This window comes from Apium graveolens, chromosome 4 (assembly GCF_009905375.1).
Source record: "Apium graveolens cultivar Ventura chromosome 4, ASM990537v1, whole genome shotgun sequence".
NCBI lineage: Eukaryota > Viridiplantae > Streptophyta > Magnoliopsida > Apiales > Apiaceae > Apium > Apium graveolens.
Genome location: NC_133650.1, coordinates 251416811 through 251431497, shown reverse-complemented (window position 1 = coordinate 251431497; position 14687 = coordinate 251416811). Strand labels below are relative to the sequence as shown.

The 14687-nt window shown below is 33.2% G+C and overlaps 1 protein-coding gene across 1 annotated transcript; it reads right to left on the bottom strand.

Moving 5' to 3' along the window:
• Positions 1 to 286: 286 nt before the first annotated feature.
• LOC141720817 (F-box/LRR-repeat protein At2g43260-like) lies at positions 287 to 1701 on the bottom strand. The gene is made up of 2 exons (XM_074523451.1): positions 1339 to 1701; positions 287 to 1162 (listed from the first exon to the last, which is right to left on the bottom strand). The coding sequence occupies exons 1-2, from the start codon at positions 1420 to 1422 to the stop codon at positions 455 to 457; spliced, it is 792 nt and encodes a 263-aa protein (XP_074379552.1). The 5' UTR covers positions 1423 to 1701; the 3' UTR covers positions 287 to 454.
• Positions 1702 to 14687: the final 12986 nt, after the last annotated feature.

The following is a 14687-nucleotide window of genomic DNA, read 5'->3' as shown; positions in this document are numbered from 1 at the left end:
ATATAGTACACAAGGAAAAGGATCAGAGAGAGACCATGAAAACAGCCAATCATATTATTTAAAACATTATATATAGAAAATTTCCAATAAACTTTAAATTGACAATTAAGTCACGATAATATTATTCTTAATCTTTCAAAAAATCATCAATACTGTTGAAAAGGCTGTAATGTTGAGAATACTTTTTTCCAGTTTTAGTTTGATTACTGATCCTAGTTTTAAGATTCAAAGCATAGAGGATCTGCAGGCAGTATAATTTTCCAAAAGAAGACATTCATAATTCCCGAATTCTTTCAACTTCATTACATGGCAACCTCTACATTACTTGTCTTAAATTAAGGAAACATACATCAGATAAATAAATACAGATATAGCCATCTAGGAAAAGTAAATACAATAACAGAATATTTTTATCATTAAACACGACCAGAAACCCCGAATCACTGCTGCTTCTCTAATCATTCTCACGAGCATTCTGGTGGACTTGATTGGATCCTGTGATTGAAACCAAGCTCTCATTATACTTAATAAGCCGCCGACCAGTAATATTTGCAAGGGGGACATTTCTGGTCTTTTCTGTATGAGAGTTCTTCAAAAGGTAGGAGCCAGACCCAGCACATATCAGGAAATCACCACTGTTGAAGCAGCCATAAACACGTGGCGGATAATCAACTGCACAATCTACACCAATACTGAGCTTCAGAGTCCAGGATGCCTCAACGCCACTACCACGAAGGCATGCCTCATCATCCAACGTCCACAAATTGTAGGCATTCAATTTGTATCCCGTAGAGGTAATGATGGCAATAGAATCATTGAAGTTGATGAAGGTAGAATTAAAAGATCTAGAAGGTAGCGGATCAATACCACAAGTAAACACCTCCTTGTCCAAATCAAAAACCATCATACCATACAACCCCTCGCAACACAAAAAACCATTCACACAAACGTCAAACTCATCACAATCCGGAAAATCAGTGGGCCTAGGATCTATCTTACGCCAAACATCCGCATTGGCAGAATAAACCTCAGCTGAAAAAGGCTGGTCATATGAGGCCACAACCCTAACAACCTTAAAATCACCACTCACATGATCAAAACCAAACCCCATGGCCAGCAACTTAAGATTATTACGGATATTATGCGGAGGAACGAGCTTAGACTGTTTAGTAGCAGGATTCCACAAGTAAGTATTCGGATTATTACGATAATAAGAAGTCCTACTATACCAGTGTATGTCAATTAATTTAGTCTCTCTCTGGCAATTAGAAACGGAAACACAAACAACACCATTATACGAACCAACAACTATATAATGAGGCTCGAAAGAGTAATCACCTTCGGAGTAAGGGAAACCGAGCTGAGCCTTAGGTTGAGGCGCATCGAGATTGAGCAAATACATGCAATTATCATCATATTCATGGACAATGAAAGACTGATCAGGTCCTCCTGGTTTTGTAATAGAGAGATTGAGATGAGAAATGATGAAATTAGGGTTTGAAATTATAGTTAACCAGGGATTGCAAACTGATTTGCAACAGATTAAAGCTTTGACCGGAAGTTTGAGTAGAATTAGAGTAATTAGATCTTGTGTTAAGACCTCAATTGAAGTTGAATCGGAACTCATTGAATTGAATTGGGGGTTCCTGGGATGGAGTTGAGAGGAGTGCTCTAATTTAGGTTTTTGTAGAGCATTTTATTGCCTTCATAACCACTCGGGCCTCAATAACCCGGCCAACAAACCCATTTGGTGTGCACGTGTCACTACTACAATCTACACGTGTCTGCGTTTGGCTAATCCAAACCGAATTTTAGTATTTTTGAAAAATTACAGTATTTTAGCATAATATTTTTAGTATCGGATATTTTTCAAAAAAGCTCTATATTTTATTTTAAAATTATATATATATAAATATATATATTTTTAATAATTAAAAAATAAATTGAATAACATAATAAGTTATAATAATAAATATTTTCTGATAATTTGAAACTTGACTGAAAATAAATAATTCAATATAATATGTTATTTCCTGAATTTATAGAAATTATTAAAATAAAAAATATAAATTTTAAATATAATAGGATATTGACGGGATTCGAACCCTGAACTTATGAGTTCAGTTTAAATATTAATATAATATTATTTTATTATTACATCTAACAGTTCCCATCTAGGCTTTGAATCTGACGATTGTTATTTGCCGTAACAAACAATGTACCGAACAATCGATCAACAACTACTAAACAGAGCTTGTTCCGAGTATAGAAGTCAAAATTGAATGTATCAAAAATGGCTAGAGAAATTTGTTCGGTTATTAAACAGAACAAATACAAATGTCATAAAAGTTAAAATTAGAATAAAACATCAAAAATTATAGATATTTTAAATTTACTTCCGTTGTTTAATTTATTTCTTTATATTGTATTTATTTAGATTCTTATCAAAGTTTCTATAATTTATTAAAAAATTATAATATAAAAACAGCCGTAACCACTATTTTACTCCCCTCTACTCATTTTAGTATTTAATATTGATAAATATCACCATTTTCTTCCCCATTTTCTTACTTTACATCACTAATTTACTCCATTTTTTTAACCTTCACCGACACTTAACATAAAAAATTCAGTAACAAAACTCCGTTATCTTGGACTCTGTAATTTCATGCGTTTAACGGACTATCTACCGTTCCTTACTTCTTCATTTTTATAATTATTAAAAAAATTCATTTTTTTAAACAAAGGGATGAGACCCGGGAAGTAACTTCTATAACTATGTTTTACTTAGATAGCGTTTTAATCATTCAACTGACTATAAACTTGTAATTGAGTCATCAAACTCAAATAAAATTCAGTAACATCATTATATTTTTAAAAAATTTCATTCAGGTCATTATTGTTGCCTTTTGTTAAAAATTTGACGGAAATTTAATTAAGTTATGTGAGTTGGCTTAAATGAATACACTGTGACATGTATAGTTAATTTTACGATATACATTTTGTAAAATATACATGAAAGTCAAGATTTCTTTTTTTTAAGAAAGTCGGCTGACCCCTCTTACCCTTATTAGGATGACGTGGTCAACACTGAACCATATGCATGAATACACTCCAAAAGAAGTAATTTAGGAAGTTTTTTTTTTAAAAAAAATTGCACCTTAACGGGTTCAATAAAGTTAAAAAATATTTAACAAAAAGATGTTGTACTTATTTCGTGTGTTGATATTGTTTTTCCCGGTGAATAAAGTAATTGAGCGTATATATATATATATATATATATATATTTTAAAATAAAAAATTTACAAGATAAACAATCATCTTAAATTAAAATTTAATTATTCAAAAAGTTGAATATATAATTATAACAATATATGCTAACTTGTGAAAAGGGTTATAAATCACTAAGATATAATGTAATTTATTCAATTTCGTCGTTGCACGGGATACATGTTCATATATATATACTAAACCTAATTATTTATACATCTCCATGCACATCTTCAATCCTTGATATATTCGAACACACAATTACAATAACTTGAAAGGACAACGATCAAATTTAAAATGCAAAATTTTATTAAAAAATATTTTTCACAAAAAACATGTAAATAATTAGTCGAAGTAATAACACGTGTCCCCGAAAAATTGCAATGCTGGTTCTTTTTCTCTTTACTTTGGAAGTAAAGGTTCATCACAACTATCTTTCGACATATAACAGATACATCCATGATAAATGATGATACAGTTGACAAACTCACATGCATAATTTATATTAAGTTGTAGCATACGCCATTCCTGGTAATCACGAACACATCTACTCAAAAATAAAACAACATAATTATATAGTTGGGAAAAACAGAACAATCATAATAAATTATCTGTAATAGTAATTTCAATTGGTATATATTTAAAAATAATAATGTTGAAGGTGTTATATAAAATTTAGATAATAGAATAAAGTAAAGGGGAATGTCGGGTGTCATTATTAAGACTAGATCAACTTTAAGATGACGAAGTATTAAAAAACTATTTAAAGGTCTATATTCTTCCTCGAACTTTTTCTCTAGCCTTCACTATTTCCATTTTTTTCTGCTATTGTACATTAATTTCTCATAAAAAAATAACTCTACATAATATTATTTTTTCCTTTTTTCTACCACTGTTAGAGCGGACAATTTGTTACACGACACATGAACACGACACGAAACGATACGAAAAATACGAATATGGGTTTTAATTTTTGGTACATGAAACACGAATGTACACGAACACGAAATTACACGATAGATTTAGTGTCAGATATGGGTTTCAATTTAGGTAAACGAAAGTACACGAAATTACACGAGATAAATATATTTATAAATTAATATATATAACATATGCATATATTTATGTATATAATATTAAAATAATATAAATATTTACAAGTTTTTATAGAATGGGCTGAGTTCTATGGAGTCCACCTTTTTATCGGAGTCCTCGGAGTCCATCTACGTTCTGCAAATAAAATATATTGTAAAACGTGTTATTTTGCAAAACATGTTACACAAATAGCATAACTTCAACAAAATCATGCAAATCTCATATATTTACGGTACAATATGTATGTTCTGCAATATGTTCTGCAACATGAACATTTATGTTCTGCAAACTAAACATGTTTTGTAGAATATATATTTTTGCAATGTTCTGCTTGTAGTAAAATGTATGCAATCTACAAGATTTTTGATAGAATAGTGATGTTTGTCGAAAAATAATATGTTTTGCAATATTTTAAGCTAGATTTTACTTGCAGAACATATATGGACTCCGAGGACTCCAATTAAAGGTGGACTCCATAGAACTTTATATATTATATTAATTTTTTATTTAATATACACGAAAAGTACACGGAAAGTACACGACACGATTCGAATCGGATATGGGTTTCACATATGGGTACACGAAATCATTTCGGGTCGGATATGGGTTTCATGTTTACGTATACGAAACACGAAATTACACGACACGAAAGTACACGACACGACCCGATTACCCGCTCTAACCACTGCACATCTAACCACTGTACATTAATTTATGTTCAAAAATAATTTATTGTAAGTAATATTATTTTTTCTATTCATCTAAAACCCATAACAACCTCAATATTTCATTACTAATAATATTGTTTCTTCATTATAATTTTATTTTATATTTTCTCTACCGACTATTCAATGAGGCCTATTTAGTTTTCTCGGTGGCTAGGTCTTTCTTGGGTTTGGGCCTCATATTAGTTCTTGCACGGGTTTCGTTCTAGGTATTCTTTAATGAGCATATTTCCAAATTCAAAGTAAGCTCATTTAGATGGTAATTTGGTGCATGATTTGTTATTCGCTTTTTCGAATATAATCTATCCCACTTGGCTAGTATTGGTTTATTAACGTTTGTTATTTCTCTCGATAAATTAGCCACTATGATAAGGAGAGACATAACAATAGTTATGATCAACCTCATAATGGACATAGTTGTTGTGCAAGACATGTCTGTTTCATAATAAGACTAAGTCAAAATTGGCAGCCTTAAGGATTAGTTGTATGATAATCTAAATTTGTATTTTGTATTGTATTACTTGAGTCTGTAAAAATGTAAAAGATTAGACCGGAGTATTTTTCTGTAAACAGTCTCAAACCTAAGAATAAACTCTGAAAGAAGATCAAGAAGATCATGCCTCATATAAATTGTGAAGAAGTTTGAATTTGAATAAATCTGTTTTAGGAAAAATATTCTAAGTCAAGATATCTACAAGTCACAGATCAAGTCATATATAAAAGTCATTCGAGAACTCCAGAATGACTTATCGAAAAGTCCAAAACAGCTTATAGAGAGGTCTCAGAGATATCGACAAGCCAAATGATGACATGAAGATTGGAGATATCGACAAGTCAAATTATCATTAGAGATCTCAGAGATATCGAAAAGTCAAAATGCTTATAGAGATTTCAGAGATATCGACAAGTCATTTCTGCATTAGAGAACTCAGAGATATCGACAAGTCAAAATGAAGACCTGAATATTGGAGATATCGACAAGTCAATTTTCTCATTAGAGGTCTCAGAGATATCGACAAGTTAAAATGCCTATAGAGATCTCAGAGATATCGACAAGTCATTTCCACATGCAGAAGTTTGGAGACCTCGACAAACCAAGTTCACTTATAGAGAACTCAGAGATCTCGACAAGTCAATACACTTATAGAGAACTAAGAGATCTCGATAAGCCATTACACTTATCGAGATGTCAGTTCTCTATACAACAAACTGGAGATCTCGATATGAACCTCAAAGTACATTCTATTGCATGCTGTGTAAACCCGTGTTTACTAATCTATAAAGTAAACACGGGTCCTTTGCTTTTAAAATGGTATCAAACAGATCTAGAATTTCTTGTAACTCTCTCAAGAAAGAAGCTGAGTTCTTTACTTATAAAGAACCCATGATTTGTAGCAATACACTAGCTTAATTTTAATACAAAATTAGGTGAATTTTGAAATATTGTGTGCACTATTTTATTTCAGTTAATGTTAGGAGCAATTGATGATATCAAACAGAAACTATCAGAAGCATCGACGAATGATGATTACAAACATCAACGGATGATGATGACATCGATGGATGTTGATATTCAACGGATAATAACATCGACGGATGATGATGTCAACGGATGATGAAATCAGTATTTGTCACATCAGTTGATCTTTGAAGAGGAAAAGGAAACATGAATTTCAAGTCGGTGAAGGACTTTATCTTAGAAGTAATAGTATAAGTTTCCTTGTTAATATAATAGGATTCCTTATATATTGGTAGTTGAGCTCTATATAAAGCACAGATTAGGTTCATGCTATAAACATCACGACATTGTTATATCTTTCGCATAACCTAACAGCTCTCAAGGATATTTGTTAATCCTTTCGAGAGAGTACTTTTGTAATAAGTTTTTATAAGCTTAATATAAAAATTGTTGATTCTGTTGAAGCTTTGTCTAGTTGATTATATTAACTGTATTCACCCCTCTATAGTTGATTAAGGGCCTAACAATTGGTATCAGAGCTTGCTGTTAACACACAAACAATTTAAGATCTGAAGATTTATCAACTATGTCAGACAAAGGAGAAGAAGAAACACATAATCTGGATCCGAAACCACAACCCCCAGCCACATCACAAATAAGCATCAACATGAGTAAGTATGAAGCAATCAAGGTGCCCATCCTAAAAGTGCATGAATATCCGATCTGGAAAGTCATGATAACCATGTGTTTGGAAGCCACATATCCTGAATATTTAAACAAGATCTATGATGATCCTCATAAACCAATGAAGGTAGCTGTTTCGATTGCAGGAGAACCAGAGAAGATGATAGACAAAAACAGGAAGGACTATACTCCTGAAGATATCTTGTTTATCATGAAGGATGCTAAGGTTAGACACATCCTGCATAGCAGTCTTGATAATGTTATGTCCAATAGAGTTATTGGATGTAAAACATAAAAAGAGATAAGTGATGCTTTAGAAGTAAAGTGTCAAGGTACAACTTCTATCAAGAAGAACAGGGGGACAGTACTTACTCAAGAATATGAGCACTTTGACTCAAGGGACAATGAATCCCTAACTGAGATATATGACAGATTTCAGAAATTGCTGAATGACTTATCCCTTGTCAACAAAGAATATGATTTGGAGGACTCAAACTTGAAGTTCCTACTTGCTCTTCCTGAAAAATGGGACTTTAAAGTCACATCAATTAGGGATAACTATCAACTTGACATCACACCTCTAGATTATGGAGTTCTGAAAACTCATGAACTAGAGATGGAGCAAATGAGCAAGAGGAAAGGATCAAAATCTAGACCAATTGCACTCAAAATTGAAGAGAAGCCAAATGAGAAAGCTAGGAGGAAAAGCTACTCTAAAGGGAAAGCCAAGATCGCTAAGTCAGATACTGAATCATCAAATTCTGATGATGACTCAAATCCTGATACTGAATGAGATACTGATAGTGATCACAACAACAATAAAGATATGGATCAAATGGTTGCCCTACTGGTTAATAGTTTCAATAAGATGGTCTATAGAAACTTCAAGAAATGAAGAAGATTTTTCTAGAAAAGGTTACAGTTCCTCAAACTCTGATAAGAGGAACAACAAAAGAGATACTGATTGGAAGGAAGCTAGATCTGGAAAACCTGACAAGTCAAAAGAGAGATGTTACAACTGTGATGGACTTGGACACTTTGTAGCTGACTGCAGAAAACCCATAGCTGAGAAGAAACAAGCTTTGATCTCAAAGAAAAGAAACTGGGGTGATTCATCAGACTCAGATGATGGGATCAATTATGCTCTCATAGCAAATGCTTATGCTGAGACCGACAATGCTGAATTAAAGGTACCTCAGTCTACTCTTGCATTTAATACTGATGATATCTATGAATTAAGATTATTTCTTAAGACTCTGCATGTTAGTTTTAGGGATCAAATCTTAGAGAATAATAGAATCAAGAGTGACAATTATGTGCTTAAGAAAATGATGATTACCTAGAAACTGAGTTGCTTTCCAAGCTAGAAATTCAAAAAAAGAGATAATGTTGTTTATGTTAAAGAAAAATTGTTAGAAAAACATGCTTATCTAGAAAAGGAACTAGCTAAAGAGAGAGAAATCATCAAACTTTGGACTAACTCAGGAAAAACAACTCAGGAAATCTTAGAAAAAGGACTATTGGGGATCAAGATTAGGATATTCAGCTAGATCTAATTCTGATAAGAAAAGTGGAGAAGAAACTGAGAAAACAAAACCAATAAAAACTGATAATCAGGTCAAATTGAACAAGGTTCAAATAAAGACCATTAAGTTTAATCCAAGTGCTAATAATGTAAAATCAATCCATGAGGAATGTACTACCTCATCACCTAGATCAAACTTAATTACTGAAAAGAGTGAACAAGTTCACATAAACTCGGTAAATATTGGTTCAATGACTCAGAAACAACTTAAGCAAAAGATGAAGGATTTACACATGAAAGACAAGAGGAAAAGGTCTAGGAAAAGTAGGAATGACAAGGTAGGTGTTAATAAGAATGGAAACTATGTAACCCCACTTAATTCACCTAGAAAGACCTGTTCAAACTGTGGTAGCACTAATCATCTTGCTAATTCTTGCAGCAAGAATAACGAGATAAAAGTTGTTCCTTCTAAATCAGAGTTTAGGAATATAACAGCTAGATATAAACCACATAATCCTTGTTTTCATTGTGGCAGTGTTTGGCACTCTTTTTATACATGTAAAGAGTATCACAGTTTGTATTATGATTTTTATAAACTGAAACCCTCTTTAGTTAGAGCAAAATCTGTTTCTGCATGTATAAATACTGATAGTAAGAATGTTAACATAAACTCTGATATGAAGTCTTCTGCTGCATATGTTAACAAACTTAAAAAGACCAAAGGATCCAAGCAAGTTTGGGTCTTTAAAACACTAACTTATTCAAATTACTGATTGCAAGGTGACATTAGAAATGCTTTAGTCTTGGACAGTGGATGCTCAGGATATATGAATGGTTGTAAATCCCTGCTATCAGAATTTGAGGAGAAGGCTGGCCCAAGCGTTTCTTATAGAGATGGCAACTTAGGAAAAATCTTGGGATATGGAAAAATCAAAGTTGGAAATGTCATCATTGAAAATGTAGCTCTGGTTGCAGGACTCAAGCATAATCTGATTAGTGTGAGTCAAATTTGTGACGAAGGTTACCATGTCAATTTTTATAAGGAGCATTGTAAAATTGTCAGTAAGTCTGATGACAAGATCACATTGACTGGTATGAGACATGGTAGTTAGTATGAAGCCAGGGTCTTCACAAATTTTGAAATTTCAAAAGTTTGTCTACCAAGTAGAGCATTTGTGTAAGATAGCTGGAACTGGCATAAAAGACTTTCTCACCTCAACTTCAACAATATCAATGAACTTGTGAGGAAAGATCATGTAAGAGGATTGCCCAATGCAGTGTTTCCTCCTGAAGGCTTATGTGATTCATGCCAGAAATCCAAATAAAAGAAGACATCTTTCAAGAGTAAAATTGAATCCTCAATTCTTAAGCCATATCATCTACATCATGTTGATCTCCTTGGTCCAGTGAATGTTATGACTATTGCCAAGAAGAGATATGCACTTGTGATTATTGATGAATATACAAGATACACATGGGTGTATTTTCTGCACACTAAGGATGAATCTCCATCCATTCTTCTTTATCATGTGAGGGAGCTGGAAAAAAGATCAACATACAAAGTGAAGATCATCGGAAGTGATAATGGAACTGAATTCAAGAATAGCTCTATAGAAGAGTTCTGCAAACTCAAGGGGATAAAAACAAGAGTTTTCTGCTCCCGGAACTCCACAACAAAATGGAGTTATTGAAAGAAAGAATAGAACTCTGATAGAAGAGCCAAGAAGTATGCTAGAAGAAGCAAGATTGCCTACCTACTTCTGGGCTGAGGCTATGCAAACTGCTTGCTTTACACAAAATGCAACATTGATCAACAAGCATGGAAAGACACCATTTGAGATGGTGAAAGAAAAGAAGCCAAATTTGAAGTTCTTTCATATTTTTGGTTGTAAGTATTTCGTTCTCAAAACTCATCCGGAGCAGCTGACCAAGTTTGATCTAAAAGCTGATGAAAGAATATTTGTAGGTTATCCATTATCTATAAAAGCCTTCAGAGTTTACAATCTGATAACAAGAACAGTCATGGATTCTATACATGTATCTTTTGATGACAAGAAGATAACAAGCCTAGAAGATGTAGATGACCATGGCAAGTTGAGATTTGAAAATGAAGTACCTTACGTTGAACTTTTAAATCCTGACTCTGATACAGTAAGTCCTGATATCACTCAAAGCTCTGAGGTTCCACATAATAGTGGAAATTCTTCTGACATTGAAGCATATGTTGAGGGGGAGCAACATAACTTAAATCCAGAGATTACTGCAAGTGATTCAAATCAAGAAACATCAGTAGAAAGATCATCAGACTCAAACTCTGATTAGTCAAATACTGATAACCATGGGAACACTGTTTCAGGGGGAGCATCAGGAAATAACAGTGGTACTACTCAAAGGAATAACAGAGAATTCATGGATCAAGGGGGAGGTTCTTCTTCTAGGATTCAACTTCCATCTGCAAAAAAATGGTCTAAGTCACACACTCCTGACTTAATCAATAGAAACCCTGATAGTGGTGTAAGAACAAGAAAAGCCACTCAGAATGAATGTCTCTACCATTCTTTTCTATTTCAAACTGAACCTAAAAGGGTTGAAGAAGCTGTGCAAGATGCTGACTGGGTCACAGCAATGCAAGAGGAACTCAATAAGTTTGAAAAGAATAAAGTCTGGAATCTTGTGCTAAGACTAAAGAACAGATCTGTAGTTGGCACAAAGTGGATGTTTAGAAACAAAACTGACAGTGAGGGCATTGTTATATGGAACAAAGCAAGACTGGTTGCAAAGGGATACCCACAATAAGAAGGCATTGATTATGATGAGACATTTGCTCCAGTTACAAGGCTAGAGGCAATAAGAATCTTTCTTGCCTCTGCTGCTCACAAGAAGTTTAAGGTGTTCCAAATGGATGTGAAGAGTGCAGTTCTAATTGGAGAACTCGAAGAGGAAGTTTATGTTAAACAACCTCCAAGGTTCATTGATCCAAAGTATCCAGATCATGTCTACTTGCTGGATAAAGCACTCTATGGATTAAGCAAGCTCCAAGGGCCTGGTATGAAATACTTGCTCTATTTTTGCTAGAGAGTGGTTTCACAAGAGGTACAATTGATAAAACTCTCTTTTATAAATACCATGGTAAGGACTTGTTATTAATACATATATATATATATTGATGATATCATTTTTGGATCTACTAATGATAAACTCTGTGAGAGATTTGCAAAACTAATGCAGTCCAGGTATCAGATGAGTATGATGGGAGAATTGAGTTACTTTATGGGGTTACAAGTTAAACAGACTGATGAAGGAATCTTCATAAATCAATCCAAATACACCAGGAACTTACTCAAAATATTTGGAATGCAAGACTGCTCAACTCCATCAACTACAATGGCCACTGCAACTAAGTTAGATTTAAATACTGCTTCTTCAGTAGATATAACTAACTACAGAGGTATGATTGGCTCACTCTTATATTTGACTAGTAGACCTAATATAATGTAAGCTACTTGTCTCTGTGCAAGGTTCCAAGATGACCCTAGAGAACCTCATCCATTAGCTGTGAAAAGAATTTTCAAGTATCTTAAAAGCACCATGAATCTGGGATTATGGTATCCTAGAGATTTATAATTTAAGCTAATTAGATATTCAGATGCTGATTTTGCAGGATGAAAAATAGACTAGAAAAGTACTTCTGGAAGCTGCCAATTTCTTGGAGGCAGATTGGTTTCTTGGTACAATAAGAAACAAAAGTCAATTTCCACTTCAACTGCAGAAGCAAAATACATTGTTGTAGGAAGTTGTTGTGCTCAGATTCTATAGATGAAGAATCAATAATGGATTATGGGTTAGACTATTCTTCTATTCCTATATATTGTGATAATCAAAGTGCTATTGCAATTACAGGAAATCTAGTGCAAAATTCTATGACTAAGCACATCAATATCAGATACCATTTCATAAGGGAACATGTGGAAGCTGGTACAGTGGAATTTGTATTTGTTCCAACAGATCAACAAGTAGCAGATATATTCACCAAGCCTCTCTATGAAGCTACATTCACAAGATTGGTGAATGAATTGGGAATGATTTCAGGACAGCTCTCAAACTCTGATAATTAAGTATGCTGATATTTTTGAAGCATGGTATCTAATTATTTGTCAGTACTTGTTAGATACTGATTCTTATGCTAAATGTTTGATACCATGATAACATGCAAATTGTGCTAAATGATCTTATGTGAAAATTGCATGTTGTACATCTGATTATGCTTATAAACTCTGTTATTAGTTAAATTTGTTTTGACTAATAGTTTATATCTGTAGTTGTTAAATCCTGATACTAGTAATTAAAATACTGATAATGGTCAAACCATGATTGACTATTATACTTTCTTGATTATTTTGAATTTATTCAAAATAAATTGTTAACAGTATTTTTAATTAATCAGTGAGTGAGTGGAATATCTTTTAATTGCTTAAATGGGTTAGCTACTGATGCAAGTATTCATTAATACTTGAGTATTTACATTGGGAATAGGAATATGAAGAGAGGGATTACTTTTTGCTTGCCTAGATCCGTGTAATCGTGTATGCTTATTATGTCTAATTATTGCATGGTCAATCAAAGAGTCTCTTCAATTTCTACTTTTTCCCTATAAATACAACCCTTCACTCTCAAAACTTCTTTGTTTTCTAAGTGATTATTTGTTTACTTTCTTGTATGAGTGCTTGAATGTTCTTAAATGTTAAATGTTAATACAATACTGCATGCTAAATATCAGATATTTTTCATAGTGCATGTGAATAAACTAATCTCTATTTAAGTTCATGTGACACTTCAGTACAGATTGAGCACTACAGTAAGTAACTGTTGTTAAAGAAGAAAATTTAAGGGAAGATTTAAATCTTAATCACTAAGAGTTATAATCTTTGAGTGTTGCTTACAATTTAAAATCTATTGAAACTTTCTGTGGCGCCCAAAATCCGGGGTCAATGATCTAGGAGGCCATGGCATCTTTAATACTATATACCACATACCTCACATCACAATATATAAATACTCACACTTTACGACCCCATACTTATCACACACACACACACGTATATGTTATTGTCTTGGAAACAAACAATTCATTACTAGAGTAAATCAATCCACAAAGTGATAATTATTACAACCCAAAAGTAATTAAGTCTTACCGGGGAAATATCCTTTAAGTAAGGCTAGTCCGTCGGCCAAATATTTGTTTCTTATTCATTATCTTACATAAGTCATACTTGTAAATAAGCCGGACTAAAAATAACTGGAAACCAATCCATCTTATTCGGTCTACCTATGGTACAGCACCAAACATCCTATGGAACAACTGGCCGTTTCCTGGCTGTGAGTTTCATGATAGGCATCTTGATTCACTGTTGTGTTGTGTCAATTTAAGAAAACAAGTGTGAGCTATAATGCCCAGCATAAAAATGTACAGTATGAAATGACTATATGATAAACTCAAGTAAAACGTCATATATGATAAATATGTTTTATTCAAAATAGTTTTTCTTGGTGATACACACCTTCTTTTGAAAATAATTCTTTAGTGGATTTATTATCCTGCGAATACCTTAATGGTAAACCCAACACTAAGCTTGGGTTACGGTATTGCATCACAATTCCAGTTGGAAGAATATGACATTCATTGGAGTCGCCGCTTACGATGATCAGTCGTAATACGGAAAATAGTAACCTTTTCTACTAGTAGAAGATGACACATTCGTATCCCGGTTATCACCCTTGCCGCATTCGGGCTACGTGTCCTATTTTGGGTATACACATACTTCACATGTTCCTGAGTACACAAAGTACCTTCGCTTGCGGTACCTTTGGTAGTCTTCTTAGCACACATAGTACTAGAGTCTACCCCTCCCTTGTCCTTTAAAAGAATTTT

Excerpts from the sequence above, each read along its gene's own strand:
- LOC141720817 (XM_074523451.1), bottom strand. The coding sequence starts at position 1,422 with ATGAATATGATGATAATTGCATGTATTTGCTCAATCTCGATGCGCCTC. Across the intron at positions 1,163-1,338 it reads CGGTTTCCCTTACTCCGAAG|TCTAAGCTCGTTCCTCCGCA; the intron begins GTGATTACTCTT and ends GCTACTAAACAG.